Source organism: Nicotiana sylvestris, chromosome 1, assembly GCF_000393655.2.
Source record: "Nicotiana sylvestris chromosome 1, ASM39365v2, whole genome shotgun sequence".
Taxonomy (NCBI): domain Eukaryota; kingdom Viridiplantae; phylum Streptophyta; class Magnoliopsida; order Solanales; family Solanaceae; genus Nicotiana; species Nicotiana sylvestris.
The window spans coordinates 88,460,249-88,479,296 of NC_091057.1; the positions used below are offsets into that span (position 1 = coordinate 88,460,249).

The 19,048-nt window shown below is 42.5% G+C and overlaps 1 protein-coding gene across 1 annotated transcript; it reads right to left on the minus strand.

The window, feature by feature from the left end:
• Positions 1–14,060: 14,060 nt before the first annotated feature.
• Positions 14,061–15,422, minus strand: LOC138872113 (uncharacterized). The gene is made up of 2 exons (XM_070150151.1): positions 14,423–15,422; positions 14,061–14,275 (listed from the first exon to the last, which is right to left on the minus strand). Exons 1-2 carry the CDS (start codon positions 15,420–15,422, stop codon positions 14,061–14,063), a joined length of 1,215 nt encoding a protein of 404 aa, XP_070006252.1.
• Positions 15,423–19,048: the final 3,626 nt, after the last annotated feature.

Genomic DNA, 19,048 nt, shown 5'->3' on the forward strand with positions numbered 1-19,048 from the left:
TCTAAAAAAATAAATTCAAAAACGTCAAAAAAATTTGAAAACGGCAAGCGTCAGATTTACCGTCGTGGCATGACGAAAATTAATTTTACCACTTTTCTTTCCACTTGAACAATAGGAATTGGACATCTAACTCGGAATCAAGCTTGTGACCAAGAGCGATGGAGGGTGGTAAGTAGATGATCAAGCCAAGAATTAATTTCTTCATTTTGCATTTATCTGCTTTCTTTTGAGGAATGTCATTTTGCATTCTTGAATATTCAAATTGCAAGATGTATGGCTCTTGTCTTTCTTCTTTACATTGCCACATGGATTCACATGGTTTAATTCCAATATCAACATACAAGTCCAAAGTTGAAAAGTGCTTGGAATGAGATATCAAACTCCCAAATTGCAACATTTTCCGGATTTGACATCCTCTCCCCCCCGAAGTAGAGTAATTTTCAACCATCTTTTCAACTACATCAGTTGACTCTAATTTCATATTTTTCTTGGCATCATTAATAAGCGTGGAGTTGGTTGGTACATGTTCAATTGTTGATTCCTCAAAATAAAGCTCACTTTCTTCCTCGAAGTTGGACTCTTCTTAACTTCTTTCCACACTCTTATATTGATAGGCATAATGCCTCTTAATCAATGATTTTATTTGATCTTTCAAAGTGCGGATAGTCTCATCATTTTGATGTATTACTTGTTTTAAGTCTCGAGTGTAGGTCTTGCTTCTCCTAATTTTCAAGAATGGCCTCCAATGTGAGCATCATCCTCTCATTTTGAGCATTTGAGAGTTCTTCTTGATTTTGATCAAGTGCCAAAGGAGAATTTTCGGCTTCAACATCTAAGGAGGGTTCTTGGTTATCATTCACTTACGAGGCTTTTTGGACCTCTAAAACTTCAAGAATTTCTCCTATTTGTAAGTTCAACCTTTCAAGTGTCAAATCATTTTGTAGACTAGTGTTTACCGTGAAAATGGTAATAACAATTTAATTTGATTATGGGACTCTAAAAATACGTGATCTATTTTTATGCTAGTTGTTCAGTAGTTGATGATATGTGTGAGACCTAGAAACGAGACAAGAGTTAGGAATAAGATGATAACCAAACCGATAGGTTAACAATCGGGGCCTCAAGCTTGTCGATTCGGGGGCATCGAGGTCGGTTCCGGGGCTCGACTAGGAGCTATTGTAGGCAGTCAAAGTATGGCTAACAGTTATAATAAAATCGATGAAGGATCTTTATGGCCAATGATAAACAATAAATGATGAACAATGATGAAGATAATAAATTAAAGCAACAATATCAAGATAATATGTTAGAGAGCAAAGAGAATGTTCTTGTATATTTCGTGTAGAACAACTGAAGCAACTGAAGCAACATGGGTTTACAAAATGACAAGGATCCCTTTTATATAGGAGGGGAATCCCAACATAGTACAAAATACATTAATGATAAAGAAGCAGAGATGGGACAGCTAGATGACATCCTGATTAAGGGCTAGGGTAGTCCACTAGGCCCTGTCAGTCCTAGCCATGTGCCTTGGGAACTCCCCATTTCTATCATGGCCGTAGTCAATGTTGTCCCATGATCGGGCATCGACAAAACTCAAGAGAGGAAGCTCGACTATAGCCTTATAGCCTCGAGACTTCGAGATGGTCTTCTGAGGTGCCTCGATGATGAGAAATTGGACCCTCCAATTTCACCGTATACAGATAGTCCCCCCGTTACTTAGAGAGGAGCAATAAGAAATGATTTTAACATCCGACTCTTTGAACTTCCTGCAATGACGTCATACTGATGACGCAAGCCTCCATGATTACCGAAACATCCTGTCGTTTCACTTCTCTAGGATCATTCAAAGAATTACAGTTTCTCATTTTTCAAAACCATAATGTCACCGCAGGTTTAGCACCCAAGAACACATTAAATGCTCCTGCCGTTACATCTTTTGAGGGCTATAATGGCGCCGTCGGTTATGGTGCCTCCTTTTCTATAAATGGGAGCCTCTTGGGATCAACCTTTCATCCAAATATCTTCCTGTATCTATCCATTCTTCTCTTCTTACTATCCTTATTCATTTTGATTCACCATGTATGAGGCCCATGGCCTCAAGATTGGACGACGACATTTCTATCAGCCATGCCACGGCCTATCTCCTGGACTTTCTCTGGTCGAGCGAGATTATGCCGTTTGTTGTTGTTGTTGCTATCATCGTTGGCTCAGGACGATGAAGTATGGGGCCAATTTCTCCTGACCCAGGGAAATATTTGGACTCTACACTACTGCTCAAGAGGGAGCTCGGACTATACACTACTGCTCACCTCCCTCGATTACCCGGTGCGGTGCCTAACTCCTTTTGCTTACCGTGGAGTAAGGTGGTACTATCTACTAACTATTTCATTTCACAACGAGGCAACGTCCCAAGAAGTGGCTTTATAATAGTAGCCAGGCGAAATCCATACTAGCCGAATTTTTCACCCATCCACTTCTTCGTTCCTTCCTGCCTCTTCCTCGTCACTTTGCTCTTCTCCATCACTTTCCTTTTTGTCATCACCCTTTTTGAAGATTCCATTATGAAGTATCGAGATAAGACACCCGAGAAGATGATGCTCGAAGATGCTGGTGCCGAGGAAGTGCCTTTGAGAGTGGACTAGGCTCTAGGCTTTTACTACATATGTGCCTTTTTGCTTCTTTGTTTTTGTGTAAGGACCATTCGTGGTCTTTTGTAATCATATGTAAGGACCCCTCGTGGGATTTTGTAATCAAATGTTTTTATGAATACAAAGAAGTTTCTTCAATTTTGTCTAGGATGCTTGTTGTATTCCCTTTTATTTACGTTTATGGAGATTTTGAATGTATGACTCTACTAGTTGCTGCTAATATTGAGCCTAGATGTGAGTGTTTTTCCTGATTTTTGATTGATTAGTATGGCTTCTCCTGGATCCTTCGCCGTTCCTTGGATCGAGCCTGGATTGGACCGATAAGCTTGGGTCATCGGGACCCTTGCTTCGAGTCGAATGAAAGTAACGCTTCGAGCCTTGAAACCGTGATTTATCACTTAAGCTTTGCGGTAACCTTTGAGGGGAAATTTTCTCGGAGGCCCGTGGATAGGGACTGCCTTTGAGCTTTCGAGGGCAGTCCCCGAGTGGAGGTTCATTCAAATTCGGACAACCTGGAAACTTGCTTTGAACTTAGTGTGGATAGCCTTAAGGTGCTATAGATAGATCCTAGAAGAGGGTTTGTCCGAACTCAGATGGTACCTCTGGGCCAAGCCCATATGGGTGGAGTTTAAATGCTTATTTCTTTGGAGCCTAATTCCTTTTTGACGAAAGTCCCCGAGGTCGGGTACCACCTCGAGCCTTGTAAGGATGTCATTGGCTTCCTGAAGTTCAACCTTTTTTTGATGGAGGTCCTCAAGGTCGGGTACCCCTTGGGGATTGGCGGTGATGCCGTTTGCATTTTAGAGCCTAACTTTTCTTTGATGGGGGTCCTCAAGGTCGGGTACCACCTTGGGACTAGAGAGGATACTGTTGGCTCCTCAGAGCCTAACTTTTCTTTGATGGGGGTTCTCGAGGTTAGGTACCACCTCGGGACTGGTGATGATGCTATTGGCTTCTTAGAGCCTAACCTCTCCTTGCTGGAGGTCCTCGAGGTCAGGTACCACCCCGGGACAGGTGATGATACGATGATTTCCGTTCTCAAAATATTACATGGCATTGCCTAATGTATGATATGGTTGCCAAGTTATTGGGGAGATTTGGTGATATCGGCCAGTGTTTTTAATCGACTTTAATGTAGGCGGACCGTCACCATTTTTTCCATATATATATAAGTATGTTTCCGCTCTTTTGGAGATCCCATCATTTAAAGTAGTTACCCTTCTTTTTCTGCGTTAAGTCTTTCATTACTTCAATACCAATTTACTTGCAAAGATTCCCGCTTTAGTTCTCTAATTTTTCCATAGCCATGACTGCTACATCAGGGTCTATTCGATAGAGAGCGGAGAGTTCCGCCTTCGACATTCAATATCAACGAGAGTATAACTCGAAGATCACTTCTTTGATAGGAGAAGAGCACCTTGAGTTAGTGAGAAAAGACTGCAGATGGGGGGAGAAAGTGGTGTTACAGATATTTTCCCCTGATGAGGGCATCAGGGATCGTACCGATGGATTTTTGAATGTGTACACATATCCTTTCACACTAGGCCCCCATGATAGGTTGTGTTCAACTTATGTTTAAAGTATCAGGTTAACTTGGCATAGATCCATTCATCATTTTGGCGAACAATGTTGATGGTGAGATTTTTTGCGGAGAAGGCGGGGCTTGAACTTACGCTTAGTCATCTTATTAGACTGTACCAGCCTTTTCACCATCGAGGTTTGCTAACCTTGCAAGCCAATCGACCACACCCTTCGTTGTTGATGTTGAAGAAAATGGAGACCAGGAGTGGATGAGTCACTTCATCCGAGTGCAGACCACTGAGATTATCCCCGTGGAGCTTATATCATTCCCTGAGGAATGGAACTATACACATGAGTGGTGCATTCCGTGCCTTCTCAGTTTTGCCTATGGCAAAAACTGGTTTCGTAACCGTGCCTTCTTTTATTTTTCTGTAGCAGTTTCATAGGCGCCGAGTGATGTTCCTGATTTGTCGGATTGTGTTCAAAAGTTGGCGACCCACTCGACCTATGATGAGTGCAAGTGACAGGCTTTGTCCTGGGGCAGATGGGAAGCAAAACATCATGGTGCGTGTTATGCTATTTTTTCCTTTCTCTCTTTCCTTCATTTGGATAGGCATTTTCCCTTTATGCGTATTAATCTTTCTGTCATAGGCATCACAGATCTTCCGGGGCGAGGCCGCGCTCCTCTGGATAGGGGGAAAGGTTGCTAGCCTTAGGGCTAAAGAACGACAATAATAAGTGAGAGATTCTTTTATAGGGTGATGGCGCTCAAAGCAAGGCAAAACGAGATCGGGGCTTTGGAGAAGAAGCACATCCGAGCCTGCCATGTCCGTGGTTCCTGGTTCTGAAAAGATGGTTTCCCCGTTACTGTAGCCCTCTTTTTCCATCGATAGTACTTCGAGGGATACTAGAAACCCGGGGTCGCATACACCGAGCGACCGCGCCTCGTTTGGAGTCTACCTTTTCAGAGCTGATGGAACTAGGTTGGCAGATGTGCGCTCGTCCTTAGAGAAAGCCCAGCGGCTTCACTTTGTGGTGAGTTTCGGCACAAGCCTTTTGAGTTTTGCGCCTTCCCGTCCTTATTGGGTTTTCTTTTGCAGGCCTTCGACAAGCTTAAGTCCGGGCTGCTTCGTTATGAAGCCATGCTGTGGAAAGATCTGGATGAGGAGAGATCCCTTAGGCTCCTTTACGATGAAAAAGAAGTTGAGTTGGTACACTTGCTGTATGAGGTGGGCCGGAGCTTGAATTACGAGAACCACTTGAAGGAGCAGGTAATATTTTGTCCCGGGTGAGCGTGCATTTTGCTTTCAAGCTTCTGAGGCTAACGCTTTGTTTATTTCAGTTGCAGAAAAAGACGGAGGCCCTGGAGCACCTTCGGGATGGAGTTGGATGAGCCAGGTGTGACCATGATGAGCTAAAAGCTCTGGCGGAGGCTCAGGATTTAGAGGGGAAGGGTGCTCTGGCTAAAGTTCCCACTTTTGAGGCTCAACATTGCTTAGTTCGTGATAATGCTTCGGTTCAAGCAGATTTGATTACGAAGCTCGAGTCCAAGCTTTCAAAAGTCAGGACTGAGATCGTTGATGCCCGAGCTAAAGCCGTAATGAGCCGAAGTAAGGCTGACTAGGAGATGACGATCTATTTAAAGGATGCTATCGATACTCAAGCTGAGCTGAGAAGGATCCTTGACCGCAAAGAGAGGATTGAAGAATATGCTCATTGTAAATGTCAAAGAGAGACCCTCGAGGAGATCCGTGCTAGGGGTTTCGTCCTCCCGGAAGAGTTGATACGAGCCAGGGCAGACGAGTGTGATGCTTGGTTACTTCTGTCCGACACCGAAGAAAACGAAGATGACGCCGGCAGGCCGTAGCTCCTAGGGGGCGTAGATTTCATCATCTGTATATAGTATTTTCAAAGCATGTTTGTAGATGGAGATTTCATTTTTTTGCATGTGTATAAAAGAAAACTTTGCGGCTTTATTTCTTCTGTATCTTTTTCTGTCTCAAATTTGGCCAACTGAACTGATCTTTGAGTTGGTAGGAATCCTTAGATTCGTGATATGGCCCTGGGGCTCATTAGGCTGGCGCGTAGGCTCTTACACGTTTGGTCGATGCGACTTTTTTAATTAACTATTTTGGGTTCAGTCTCCGAGTCAGGTTTCGACTCGAGCTCATTCAACCCCCAAGTTTTGTATATGTGCAGGCGGGCGACAATGGCCCTTACGCCTTGGGTCGATGCGACCTTTTATGTTTGTGGTCTTGAGGCTTATTAAGCCGGTGACGATGACTCTTATACTTTTCTCTTAGGCATATTTTAGTTAACTATTTTGGGTTCAGTCTCTGAATCGGGTTACGACTCGAGCTCATTTGATCCTTAAGTTTCCGGATTTTTGTGGGCTCACGAAAGTGGCTCTTATGACTTGGGCCTATGTGGCCTTTTAGTGTGGGCTGGAGACAATGGCTCTTATGCCTTGGGCCGATGCGGCCTTTTAGTGCGTGCTAGCGACAATGGCTCTTATGCCTTGGGTCGAAGTGACCTTTTATTGGCTTTATGTTTCCCTCATTAAGGACTTTTTTGAAATTTTTTTTGCCTGACTCTTCGATGGTTCAATAAAAACCTCGATTATGAGTCGTTTTGTGGCGATAATCGAGCACCTCGGGAGGTTTGGATCGGAGGCTGAGTGTCTCAAAGCCTATGATTTGGAGTTGACATGGTTGAAGCTCTTTTGCCTATGTCGAGGGTAGCCTATTTAACCGGTTCTTTTTGAAATAGATTCGAAGTAATTGAAGGCCTGTGATTTTGTAGCGACGGTCTGCTGGTACAGCCTTGTGACCGGATTCATTTGTGTTAAGCCGGAGCCTTTAAGTCTCGAGTGAAGTAGTTTCGGCATCTATATTGAGGGTATGCCTTTTTAGGGGTCTTACAAGTCCGATATAGCTAAAACTTTGAGATCGAGTTTATGCCTTTAGTAAGGTCTTACAAGTTTTACATGCCTTTGAGGTCTTACAGTTTTGGATACTTGGTACAAGTATTGTTCATGCCTTGCTTGAGGTCTTACAGATATTGTTGCTGCCTTATGTAGGTCTTACGAGATCGAGTCTGCCCGCTCGGGGTCTTATGGACTCGGGTTTTTTAATGAATGGCGATTGGCGACAGCCCCCGAGTCATCGAGAGTATCTTGGCTCGGAAGCTGTTACTTGTAAACTTTGTATTGACTCATTGAGGGCTTACGTTTCGGAGATCCCGACCCTGAGGTCGTGCATTTTTTGATATTTTGACGCCGATCCCCAAGTATTTGGGGCACTTTCGACCTTGGAGACATTTTGTGGCTTTCATGTTGCCTCCTGAGGGCTTATGAGTTTGGAGTCCCGACCCGGAGGTCGTTCATGTGTTGAATTATTGACGCTAGTCCCCGAGTACTCGGGACATTTTTGTCAAAAGAGTCATTTTTGCAAAGGTGTTGCGTTTCTTTTGGTGTGTGAGGTGCTTTGACAAAAGGTATTCTTTGATTACTTGGTACAAGTATACATGTTTCCTCCGTCAGGGCCCGGCTATACAGACACGGTTCATTCGACCGTTTGGCCCGGTACATCATTTTCCTATTAGGACCCCATTTGGCGTTTCTTGGTTTTTCTGAGTAGGTGGCCTTCTGGGGGATGCCCCTCAGTGTTTGAGGTTGATTGAAAAAGAAGCCTCGAATACTTGTTGATTCTTCCTTAGGTAGTATGTAGATGTTGCCTCATTAAAAACCTTGCCGGTAAAACCCTTTTCGGGATAAAAACTCGATTGAAGGAAAAGAGTGCAACAAATGCTTTAAAACCTTAAGGTCTTCGAGTTGGGTTAGTGCTTTGACTGCTTCGGTTGGGCGCCTGCATAAGGGTTAGTGTGAAATATAAAATGAAAAGGGAGATGGTTATGGTTATTCCTTAGTGTGAGATGTGCGGGCGATGTTTCGAGGTCCGATATGTCTCAGTCGCTTGTGGTGAACACGCGGTACGGTCCTTGGTTTTGTTTAATTGAGCTTAATCGAAGATATAATTTGATTACCCTTTGGCTCCTTTGTGGGTGGAGGTATCGGTGCCGGTGCCACATCGTGCACCGTAAACATTTCTCTCGCCGCATGCTGCTCCCTGTAGACGGTTTTAATCCCATCCTTTGTCAGGACTTTCATCATTTGGTGGAGGGTGGATGGTACTACTCTCATGCAGTGTATCCACTACCTACCGAACAAGGCGTTGTACCTCATATCTCCTTCGATGAAATGGAAGTTGACATTCTGGGTTGTGCCGGCCACGTTGATGGGGAGGGTGATTTCTCCTATCGTTGTTTCACTTGCCATGTTTAATCCATTGAGGACTCAAGTGGAGAGCACGATTTGGTCAAGCAGTCTGAGCTGCTCTATTTCTCTCGACTTGATAATGCTGGCCGAGCTACCTAGATCCATAAGTACACGTTTTATTTGAAAAGTATTTACAAAAAAAGAGATTACCAATGCGTTATTGTGGGGTTGAGACAAAGTCTCGATGTCCTCTTCGCTGAATGACTTGCCTAAGGTAGTAGTCGGCTGACCCTTGTTCTTTGGGTTCCTCGGGTCCTTCAGAGAATTCCAATTGAAGGGCTTCTTCACCCAACCTTTGTGTCAAAACTCTTTAAATCCACCCCTTCATCTGTAAGATACTCCATGATAGTGTCGGGATACGGGTAGGAGCTGTTACCCTACCTACCGACAAATACATGTTGGCTGACATGATTGTTTACCGTAAAAATGGTAATAATAAATAAATTTGTAAATGAAACTCTAAAAATACATGATCTATTTTTACGCTAGTTGTTAGAGCAGTGGATGCTAGATATGTGAAGTTTAATGATGAAATACAAGCTAAAATGGGGCAGTAATCAAATTGAGGGGCTTGCTATCCGGGCCTCAGACTGATCGGTGAAAGGCTTCGAGGTCGATGCCTGGGATCGAGCTCGAGCTATCGGGGGTAACTACAAAGGGAATAACAGTTAGGGTATAAATAATGGAGGCTCTTTATGGCCAATACCATGAAATAAAAGAAGAACAAGTATGAAAGCAATAAATCGAAGAAGTAGCCTCGAGCGAGTAAGTTAGAGAGAAAAGAGAGAGAGAATTGTTATTAATCTTGTGTAGAGTAGTTGGAGTAACAGCATCCCCTTACAAAGTGATGAGGATTCCCTTTATATAGGAGGGGAATCCCGTTATAGTAAAACGTACATTAATTGTAAAAGCATGAAGTTGGGACGGTTAGACGTGGCGCCTCGATACTGGCTCTGGGTAGGCCTGCTCTGTTAGACTTAGCTGTGTTCCTTGGGAATTCCCCATTTTGCTCTAGCCTTGCTCTTTATCTTCTTTGAGTCGGGCCTCGACGAGCCCCGAGGGAGGGAACTCGATCGCAACTCCGCGTTATCGGGGTCTCAAGATATTCTTCTGAAGTGACTTGATAGCAAGAAATTAGGCTCTCTAATTTCGCCGCATACAATGATGGCACCCACATTGATTGGGTAACCGACCATGATAGATGCAACTAGAATATCCCTCGGGATTGGGAGATTGGTTTCATTCTGGTACGGGTCTAGTCGACTGCACACAAAGGTCTGCCATCCTTTTGCTTCAAAGTTGAGGGTGTTCCGATGAATAGGTACCCCTGCTGTTATCCATGGTGGTGGTAGTCCCGAAGCTGCCAAAATCTCAGCCAGCCATGGGCAAGCTGCATCACCTAATGCGAACTTCTCCAAATATTGTACCGGCTCCACATCCTCAAGCCCCAAATATGTGTTAAGGGTGATCTAATCAAATCTCACTTTTAAGTTCCTCACTTTCGTCACTTTGATGCCCTTCTTGATATGCGCCACATTGGCGTAGAATTCATGAACCAAGTGCTCATTAGCATACACCACAAATTGAGTGAATCATGTCCACCCTTTTCTCTCCTAGAATTGTATTGACACATTTGGGTTGTAAACCTATCAAAATCTTTCAATTCAAACCGACGCTCAAGAGTGAGAGATCTCTGAGGCCACCACTCTCGGAATCTGTTGAATGCAGTCAATCTCACGAACCTATCTTCCAAAACTTTTTTCTTTTTCAACCTCTCAAGGTCGGACGCTTTGGTATCACCCCCCGGCCATCATTCGAAATATCATCATCATGCACTACAACAGTTGGTGCATCGGGGGCATATGTAGATGTGGGCTCTAAACCCAGATTATCATCTTCCGAACCCTTAGAAGTGCTTGCTGAGGTGGAAGGCTTATCACGGAGCTGAAATCTCCCTTGAAGCTGCCTTAGCTGTAATTAAGCATCAGGTTGCTCTTGCATAGAGTCGCCCTCCGATGCTTCCATAGACGGGACATATGAACTAGACTTAGTAGGCTCTGGAGCTCTCCTAGCTGTTGCCTTTTTTGCTACTACTCTTTGCACTGCGAGTGGTAGGATACCCCTGCCTCGGCCTTGGGAGGATTCACCCCTTCCTTTTGATGTATCACCACATCCACAAGACCTAATCTTTTTCTACAATACACAACAATAGGATCCAGTTGTTGTTCAAGAGTAGATAAGCAGACAGTTGCAGAACAAAATATTATGCAGGGTGGGAAACTGCGGTCTGCACATTTTTGAGTGCGGACACATATAGGGTTGTGCAGACTGCACAATTTGAAAGTGCGGCTACATTGATGATTCTGCAGTTCGCACAATTTTTAGTGCGACCGCACATCAGATGTGCGTCTGCACAATTTTGGGTGCACAATTTTGGGTGCGGTCGCACATTGGAACATCAAAAATGATAACTCTCTAAGATATTGAATTGCTTGATCTATGGCCGCACACACTTTTTTGTGGCCGCGGTTGAATTTCTGCAGACCATGCAATTTCAAGTGCGGTACGCAAAATCATGCTAAAACAAATGCCTTAGCCTACTGATCTGCAGACCGCACAATTCCTTGTGCGGCCGCACAATTCAAAATCAAATCGGGCAGAAAATTTGGGGTTTCAATTTTAAGCATACAAAAAAGTGTGGACTATAAATTGATACTTAACGGGTTGGGCAATAGTTCAAGATATGAGTGCAGTTGCAGAATTCCTTCTGCGATCTGCACTCTGATACATGTTGTGCATTTTCCCTTTAATGATTTGCGGTCTGCAGAATTATTTGTGCGACCGTATATTTAAATGCAAAACACGCATTTCCTTGTGCGACCACACTTAGGCCATTTCTCTGATAGGCAAACTTCAGAGTGTGTGCAATTTTTTCTTTCCAATTGTGCGGCCGCATATCCTTTCTACTGTGGCATTCCAAATTGTGTGGTCCACACGTTTTCCATACTTAGCCAATTTTTCTGAGCATAGTTCTTGTAAAACACACTCATTCCTGCAACACACTTAAAAACTAGTTAGCATAAAATAATACCTATCTAAAAAGAAGAAAAATAAAAAGAAAAAGAAACAGGGATTTCCTCTCAAGAAGTGCCTGATTTAACGGCACAGCACGATGCAAATTACCATCATCACTTGAAATGAATTACCGCCACGACGTGGCCATCACCAACTTTTCCCAGATAGTGCTTCACCAGGTGACCATTGACTCTAAATACCTCCTCATTTTTATTCTTCAAGTCCAATGCACCAAAGGGTGTCATGCCTACAACCTCATATGGTCCACTCCATTTAGACATTAACTTTCCCGAAAACATCCATAACCGAGAATTGAACAAAAACACAAGATCTCCTTCATTAAAATCCTTTTTTGAATGTACTTGTCATGGATGTACTTCATCTTCTCCTTTTATAAGGATGAACTTGTGTATGCATGGTACCAGAACTCATCCAACTCATTCAATTGTGCCACCCTTAAGTTGGCGGCGACATCCCACTCAAGATTTAACTTCTTTAAAGCCCACATGGCTTTGTGCTTAAGTTCCATCGGAAGATGACAAGCTTTTCCAAACACCAACCGGTATGGAGACATTTTTATTGGTGTTTTATAAGACGTTCTATAAGCCCATAAAGCATCATCAAGTTTCCTGGACCAATCCTTCTGGTAAGCATTCGCTGTTTTGGACAAAATATTCTTTATCTCCCAGTTGTAGGCCTTCACTTGACTGCTTGCTTGTGTATGATAGGGAGTCGTGATTTATGAGTGACACCATACTTGGTGTCAAAAGCTTTATTTCAAAAATGCGATCCCCCATCACTTATGATAGCACTTAGAGTACCAAAACTTGTAAAAATGTTCTTCTTCAAAAATGCCACCACACTTCTCGCTTCATTGTTGGGAAAAGCAATGGCCTCAACCTATTTGGACACATAATCAACCGCGACCAAGATGTAGGTGTTTCCACAAGAACTGACAAAAGGACCCATGAAGTCAATACCCCACACATTGAAAATATCAATCTCCAAAATGGTGGTGAGGGGAATTTCATTTTTCTTTGAGATTCCACTGGCCCTTTGACATTAATCACAATGATTGACGAGATCACTTGCATCCTTGTAAAGAATGGGACAATAATATTTCAATTTGCTCCTCCTCCAGTACACATCTTCTAATCACTCCATTTGTACAAATTCGGAAGAGGTACGGTTCATCCCAATAATAGCCTTGACAATATTGTTTTGAGCTTCTTTCTTTTGTTACTCAACCAGAATGATACCACTAACAAGATAATTTGATAAATCCAAGAACCAAGGCACCTCTTCCATAGAAAAATCCAAGAGTTGCTCATTGTGGAAGGAGTCATTGATTTAAAAGCCATCATGTGGCCTTCCCTCCTCCTCCAAACGGGACAAGTGGTCTGCCACTTGGTTTTCACTCCCTTTTGCGATCTTGGATGTCTATATCAAACTCTTGCAACAAAAGTACCCATCTAATCAAATGGGCTTTGGAATCTTTATTGCTCATAAGATAGCGAAGTGCCGCATGATTCGTATGGACAATTACTTTTGCACCCATTCTTTGAAATCACCTCAATTTTTGCCTTGTCGACTTCAATGCCATTCTTTGAGATCTTGTGACCAAGGACAATGCTTTCATCAACCATGAAATAACATTCTCCCAATTGAGCACCAAGTTAGTTTCTTCACATCTTGCCAACACTTTACCCATGTTTTCTAGACAATCATCAAAAGAATTCTCGACCACCGAAAAGTCACCCATGAAGACTTCAATGAAATCCTCCACCATGTATGTGAATATAGCCATCATACACCTTTGAAAAGTTGTTGGTGCATTACACAACATAAATGGCATCCGCGAGAATGCGAAAGTACCATAAGGACATGTGAAAGTAGTTTTCTCTTGATCCTCTGGAGCAATAAGAATTTGATTGTATCTGGAATACCCATCAAGGAAATAATAGAAAGCACAACCAGAAAATCTATCAAGCATTTTATCTAGGAAGGGAAGTGGGAAATGATCCTTCCTTGTGACTTTGTTGAGCTTCCCGTAGTCCATACACACTCTCCACCTGGTCACCGTTCTTGTAGGAATCAACTCATTCTTATCATTGGTGACCACAATCATGCCCTCTTTCTTTGGGACACATTGAACCAAAGAAGTGCACGAACTATCAGAAATGAGATAAACAACCACGACATCCAACCACTTGATGACCTCTTTTTTGACAACCTCTTGCATGGCTTCATTGAGTCTCTTTGATGTTCAATAGATGGTTTGGAACCTTCCTCCAAGTTAATCTTGTGCATGCAAAATGCTGGGCTTATTCCCCGAATATCCTCCAATAGCCTTCTTTCTCTTTTGTAGCATCGCCAATGTAGAATCTACCTACACATTAGTGCAAGGAGAGGAAATATAACCAGTAAAGTAGAAGAAGGGACAAGAAATTCATACTAAAGATGTGGAGGCAATGGTTTTAATCCAAGATGAGAGACTCCTCGATTGAAGGCTTTGTTGGATGAGCGGTTCTATTTTCAAGATCCAAGGACAATTTGCGGGGCTCATAAGTGTACGACCACATTCCTTGCAAAGAGTTCACACATTCCATGTAACCCTCCATTTCTTCGTCATCACAATTGTGAAAGACGACCTCAAATGTATCATCAACATTCATCACATCACTTGTTTCATCTACAATCACATCGGTCACCAAGTCCACGAAAGAGCACACCTCATTGCTATTGGGTTGCCTCACAGACTTTCACACATAGAAAACCACTTTTTCGTCACCAACCCGGAAGGTAAGTTCTCCAGCTTCAACATCAACTAGATCCTTACCTGTAGCAAGGAAATATCTCCCAAGAATAATCGGCACCTCGTTAACCTCACAATCACGAATGACAAAATTCGCCGGAAGAATGAATTTATCAACACGAACTAACACATCATCAATCACTCCCAATGGTCTCTTCACTGTACGATCGACCATTTGTAATCTCATAGATGTGGGTCTTAGTTTCCCAATTCCCAAAGTCTTTAAAACTAAATAGGACATCAAATTGATATTTGCCCTAAGATTACATAGAGCTTTAGCAAATTCAACACTTCTTATGGTACAAGGAATTGTGAAAGCGCCGTGGTCTTTCAATTTAGGAGCCATTAAAAGAACAATTGTACTCGCTTGATGAGTCATCTTTATAGTTTCAAAATTCATTGATCGCTCCTTTGTCACCAAATCCTTCATGAACTTTGCATAACTGGGAATTTGCTCCAAAGCTTCAACCAATGGTACATTGATAGATAGACTCTTCATCATGTTCATGAATTTTTTTAATTGATTATCACCATTTTGCTTGGCAAGCCTTTGAGGATATGGAGGAGGAGGCCTAGGCATTGGTGCCTTAGCCTTTTGTACTACCGGTTCTGGTATGTCAACAATGTGCTTCCTAGACAGGTTCACTTCCTCATGAGCTTCCTCCGCATTGTCATCAATATCAATCCGCACTTCATCATTTGCTTGAACCATATTGTTCGGGATTTCATATTCTTGTACCACTTTCTCATCATCCATAATTTTCCTTTGACTTGAAGTGGGTGCATCCCCACCTTCTCCACTCCTTGTAGTAACGGCCATGGCATGTCCCGTGTTGTTCCCACCCTTTGGGTTCACCATCGTGTCACTTGGTAGTTCCCACTTAGGATTAGTGTTTAAAGCTTGAGAGATTTGCCCTAATTGAACTTCCAAGTTGCGAATTGATGTGTTGTGTGAGGCTAGTTGTGCATCGGTGTCGGGATTCTTCTCCATTAATTGGTTGAACATATTCTCAATTTGTCCCATCTCATTGCTAGAAGAACATAGGCCATGGGAAGGATAAGGAGGTGGGTTGTTTGGTTGTTGGTACATTGGGGACCTTTGAAAATCCGACCCCCAATTGCCTTGGTTATTGTTCCATCCCCCTTGGTTGTTGCCTCCTTGATATCCTTGGTTGTTTCCACTCCAATTGCATTGGTTATTTTGACCATTCCAATTCCCTTGATTGTTACCACCATTCTAATTACCTTTATTGTTCAAATTCCAATTACCCTAATTACCTTGAGGTCGCACTTATTGTTGATTCGGGCCTGAAGAGTTGTTTTTTGCCCTTAAATGTTGTTCACATATTATACTTCCCCCTCTTGTTCATTGTAAGATTAATTTTTATAAAAACCACTATCTTCTTGCACATAATTTTCCACGCGGTTTTGCACTTGTAGACCCTTTTGCCTTCTCTTGTTCACCATCATACTAACTCCCTCCATTGTATTGATTTGCTTAGGACCTTGCACTTGTTGAAGTTGAGCCTTGGCTAATTGATTCATTGTGGTGGTCAACTCGACAATGGCTTTCCTATGATCATGCAATTCTTTATGTACGTGAACAACATTCTGATCTCCCTGAGGAACATTTTCTCTACGTTGCCATGCTGATGAAATCCGCCATTTCATCTAAGTTCTCACAAGCTTTCACATACGACGTTGTCATGAAATTTCCACCGGCAAGTTGGATGACCACACATTAATTGGTAGTATTAATCCCCCTATAGAAAGTTTTTTGAATCTTATCCTTCGTCATGTCATCATTTGGGAACTCTTTCACCATGGTTCCATACCTTTCCCATATTTCCTGTAACGGCTCATTGGGTTCTTGTTTGAATACTAGAATCTCATCTCTAAAAGTAGCCATATGTCCTAGAGAAAGAACTTGGAAATAAATTTCTCTGTTAATTCATCCCATGTATGGATTGAATGGTTTGGCAATCCCTCTAACCAATCCAAGACATTCGCTCATATAGAGAAAGTAAATAGCCTCAACCTTAAAGAATCCTTGAAGACATTTGTTTGTTTACTCCCCCAACAAGTGTCCACAAACCCCTTCATGTTTTTGAATGCTTTTTGACTCGGAGCCCTAGTGAAGAATCCCCGTTGCTCTATAAATGTGAGGATTACATTTGTGATTTGAATGTTGCCCGCTTTAATGCAGGGGGGGGACTATGGCACTTGCATGCCATATATTTGGCAACACATGGTGTGGAGCCGCTCTTGGTGGAGGTGGGAGTGGAACTGGGACTTTGTCTTGAGGCTGTTGGCCTCTTCTATTTGCTTGAGGTTCAGAAGGAAACTCTTCAACTTGGTCATCCTCAACGTCCACATCCCCCATAGGCATGTTTCCGAGTGGATCATTATTGAGAGCCATTGTTTCACCTACAATTGTTTCTCAAAAAAACATTAGTAGCACGGAAGGAAAAGAAGACAATTCACACACAAAACCAAATATGAAGCTAAATTTGTTTTAAGCTACCAGGCAACGGCGCTAAAAATTGTTCTTGTCCAAGTCACACCACTATTTGAGGTTATGAAATGCTCGATGCAATAGTAATACCCAACAGAGAGTCGAGGTCGAATTCCACAGGAAGCTATATGAATGGGACTTGGAGGTATATATTATAGTGAATGAGTTTGAACTATCTTAAGTTACACTTCCACAAAATTGCTTTCTAGGTCTAGTTTAAACTAAGTTTGCAAGATAAATAATTGAAACTAAGAAATTGTTTTTCTTGTTGTTTTCAAATAACGTAAAAGGCTTAAGCCTATGACCTTCTCCTAGGTGTTTGCCTAACAGGTTGTAAACTTTAAAGCTTTTTTTTGTTGGTCTGAGTGTATTATAGCTATCAACACTCATGTACCCACACAATACCTCGAAGTAACAGAGTGATTTTGCCCAATTTGGACATCTCAATTCCAAATGGGTATTGGGCAAAATAGTTGATAAAATGCTCAAGTTGGGTTTTACTATCTCTAGGTTCAACCATTTAATTGGGACTATCAATCTCTTGATTTTGTCCCAATTTCTTGTTACACAAGGTTTCCTAGGCTAAGTTTCTCTTTCTCAAGTAGAGACCAAGTCAAATAGGGATGAACTAATATTTTCGACCATTAATTCTACAATTAAAAGTAAGAACAAGGCTATATAATAAATACCCAACCATAAACAAGCCATAAATCAAAAAATTATTAGGTTTACACTCTAGGGTTGGGTCATGTTTACTGTGAAAATGGTAACAACAATTAAATTTATAAATGGGACTCTAAAAATACGTGATATATTTTTATGCTAGTTGTTAGAGTGGTTGATGCTAGGAGTATGAAGTTTAACGATGAGATACAAGTTAAAACGGGGCAGTAATCAAACCGAAGGGCTTGCTGCCAGGGCTTCGGACTGGTCGATGAAAGGCCTCGGGGTCGATATCTGGCTCGAGCTCGAGTTATTGGGGGTAATCGGGAATAGTACAATAGTTAAGATATAATTAAAGAAGGATCTATATGGGCAATACCGAGCAATAAATTAAGAACAAGTATGAAAACAATAAATGAAAAGAGTGGCCTCGAGCGAGTAAGTTAGAGAGAAGAAAGAGAGAGAGAGAAATATTATTGTTTTTGTGTAGAATAGTTAGAGCTCTGCCTTACAGAGTGTTAACGACTCCCCTTTTATAAGAGGGGGAGTCCAAACATAGTACAAGATACGTTGAGTGATAAAGGAAACGGGATGAGATATATAACTAGCTTCATGATGTATACGTAGGCTAATGTTAGGTTGCCCAGGTAGACTTAATTGACTCCGGATGCACTCTTAGGAAGCTTCCTGTGTTCGTTGGGGTTTCGGCCGATGTTATCCTTAGCTGGGTATCGACAGATCTTGAGGTAAGTAACCGGCTCGAGGTACCGAGCCTCTGAGGCGACCTCCTAAAGCAATTTGTTGATGAGAAATTGGTCCTTTGATTTCACCATACACAGATAGTCTCCGCGTTTCTTAGAGGGAATAGATAAGAAATGATTTTGACATCCCACTTTATGGGCTCCCATAATGACGTCGAGCTGATGGCACAACCCTTTTTACAAGAGTCGAGGTGTTTCACCCTTTCGCTTCTTCAGGGTCGTTCGAAGTGTCGTGGCTCCTTGTTCTTCGGGGTCATTATATTGTCGTCGATTCAGCTTCCATAAATGCATTGAATGCGCCAAATGTTATGCTTTTCGAGGGTGATAATGGCACCGTCCGTCGGTTACTTTTCCCTCCCCCTATAAATGGGGCTTCTTGTAATTAGTTTTTCATCCAAGCATCCTTCGATATCCATCTTTTCCTCATTTCTTGCTATTTTTGTTCTTTGCCATCTCAACATGTTTGAGGCCCATGGCTTCAAGATCTCATGCCGATGTCATGCGTGCTATGGCCCAACTCCTGAACCTTCTCCGGTCGGATGAAGTTGTGCTGCTGTGATGCTATTGTTGTTGTTGTTATTGTTGTTGTCTCCGTTAGCTCGAGGCGATGAAATAGAGGACCGATTTTCTTTGACCCGGGGAGATACTTGGATTATGCACCGCTGCTCAAGAGGAAGCTCGAATTATACACTGCTGCTCACCCTCCTTCCT

Coding starts and splice junctions, on each gene's coding strand:
- LOC138872113 (XM_070150151.1), bottom strand. CDS start 15,422: ATGGGACAAATTGAGAATATGTTCAACCAATTAATGGAGAAGAATCCC. Junction 14,276..14,422: donor GAGATATTTCCTTGCTACAG/GTAAGGATCTAG, acceptor ATGTGATTGTAG/ATGAAACAAGTGATGTGATG.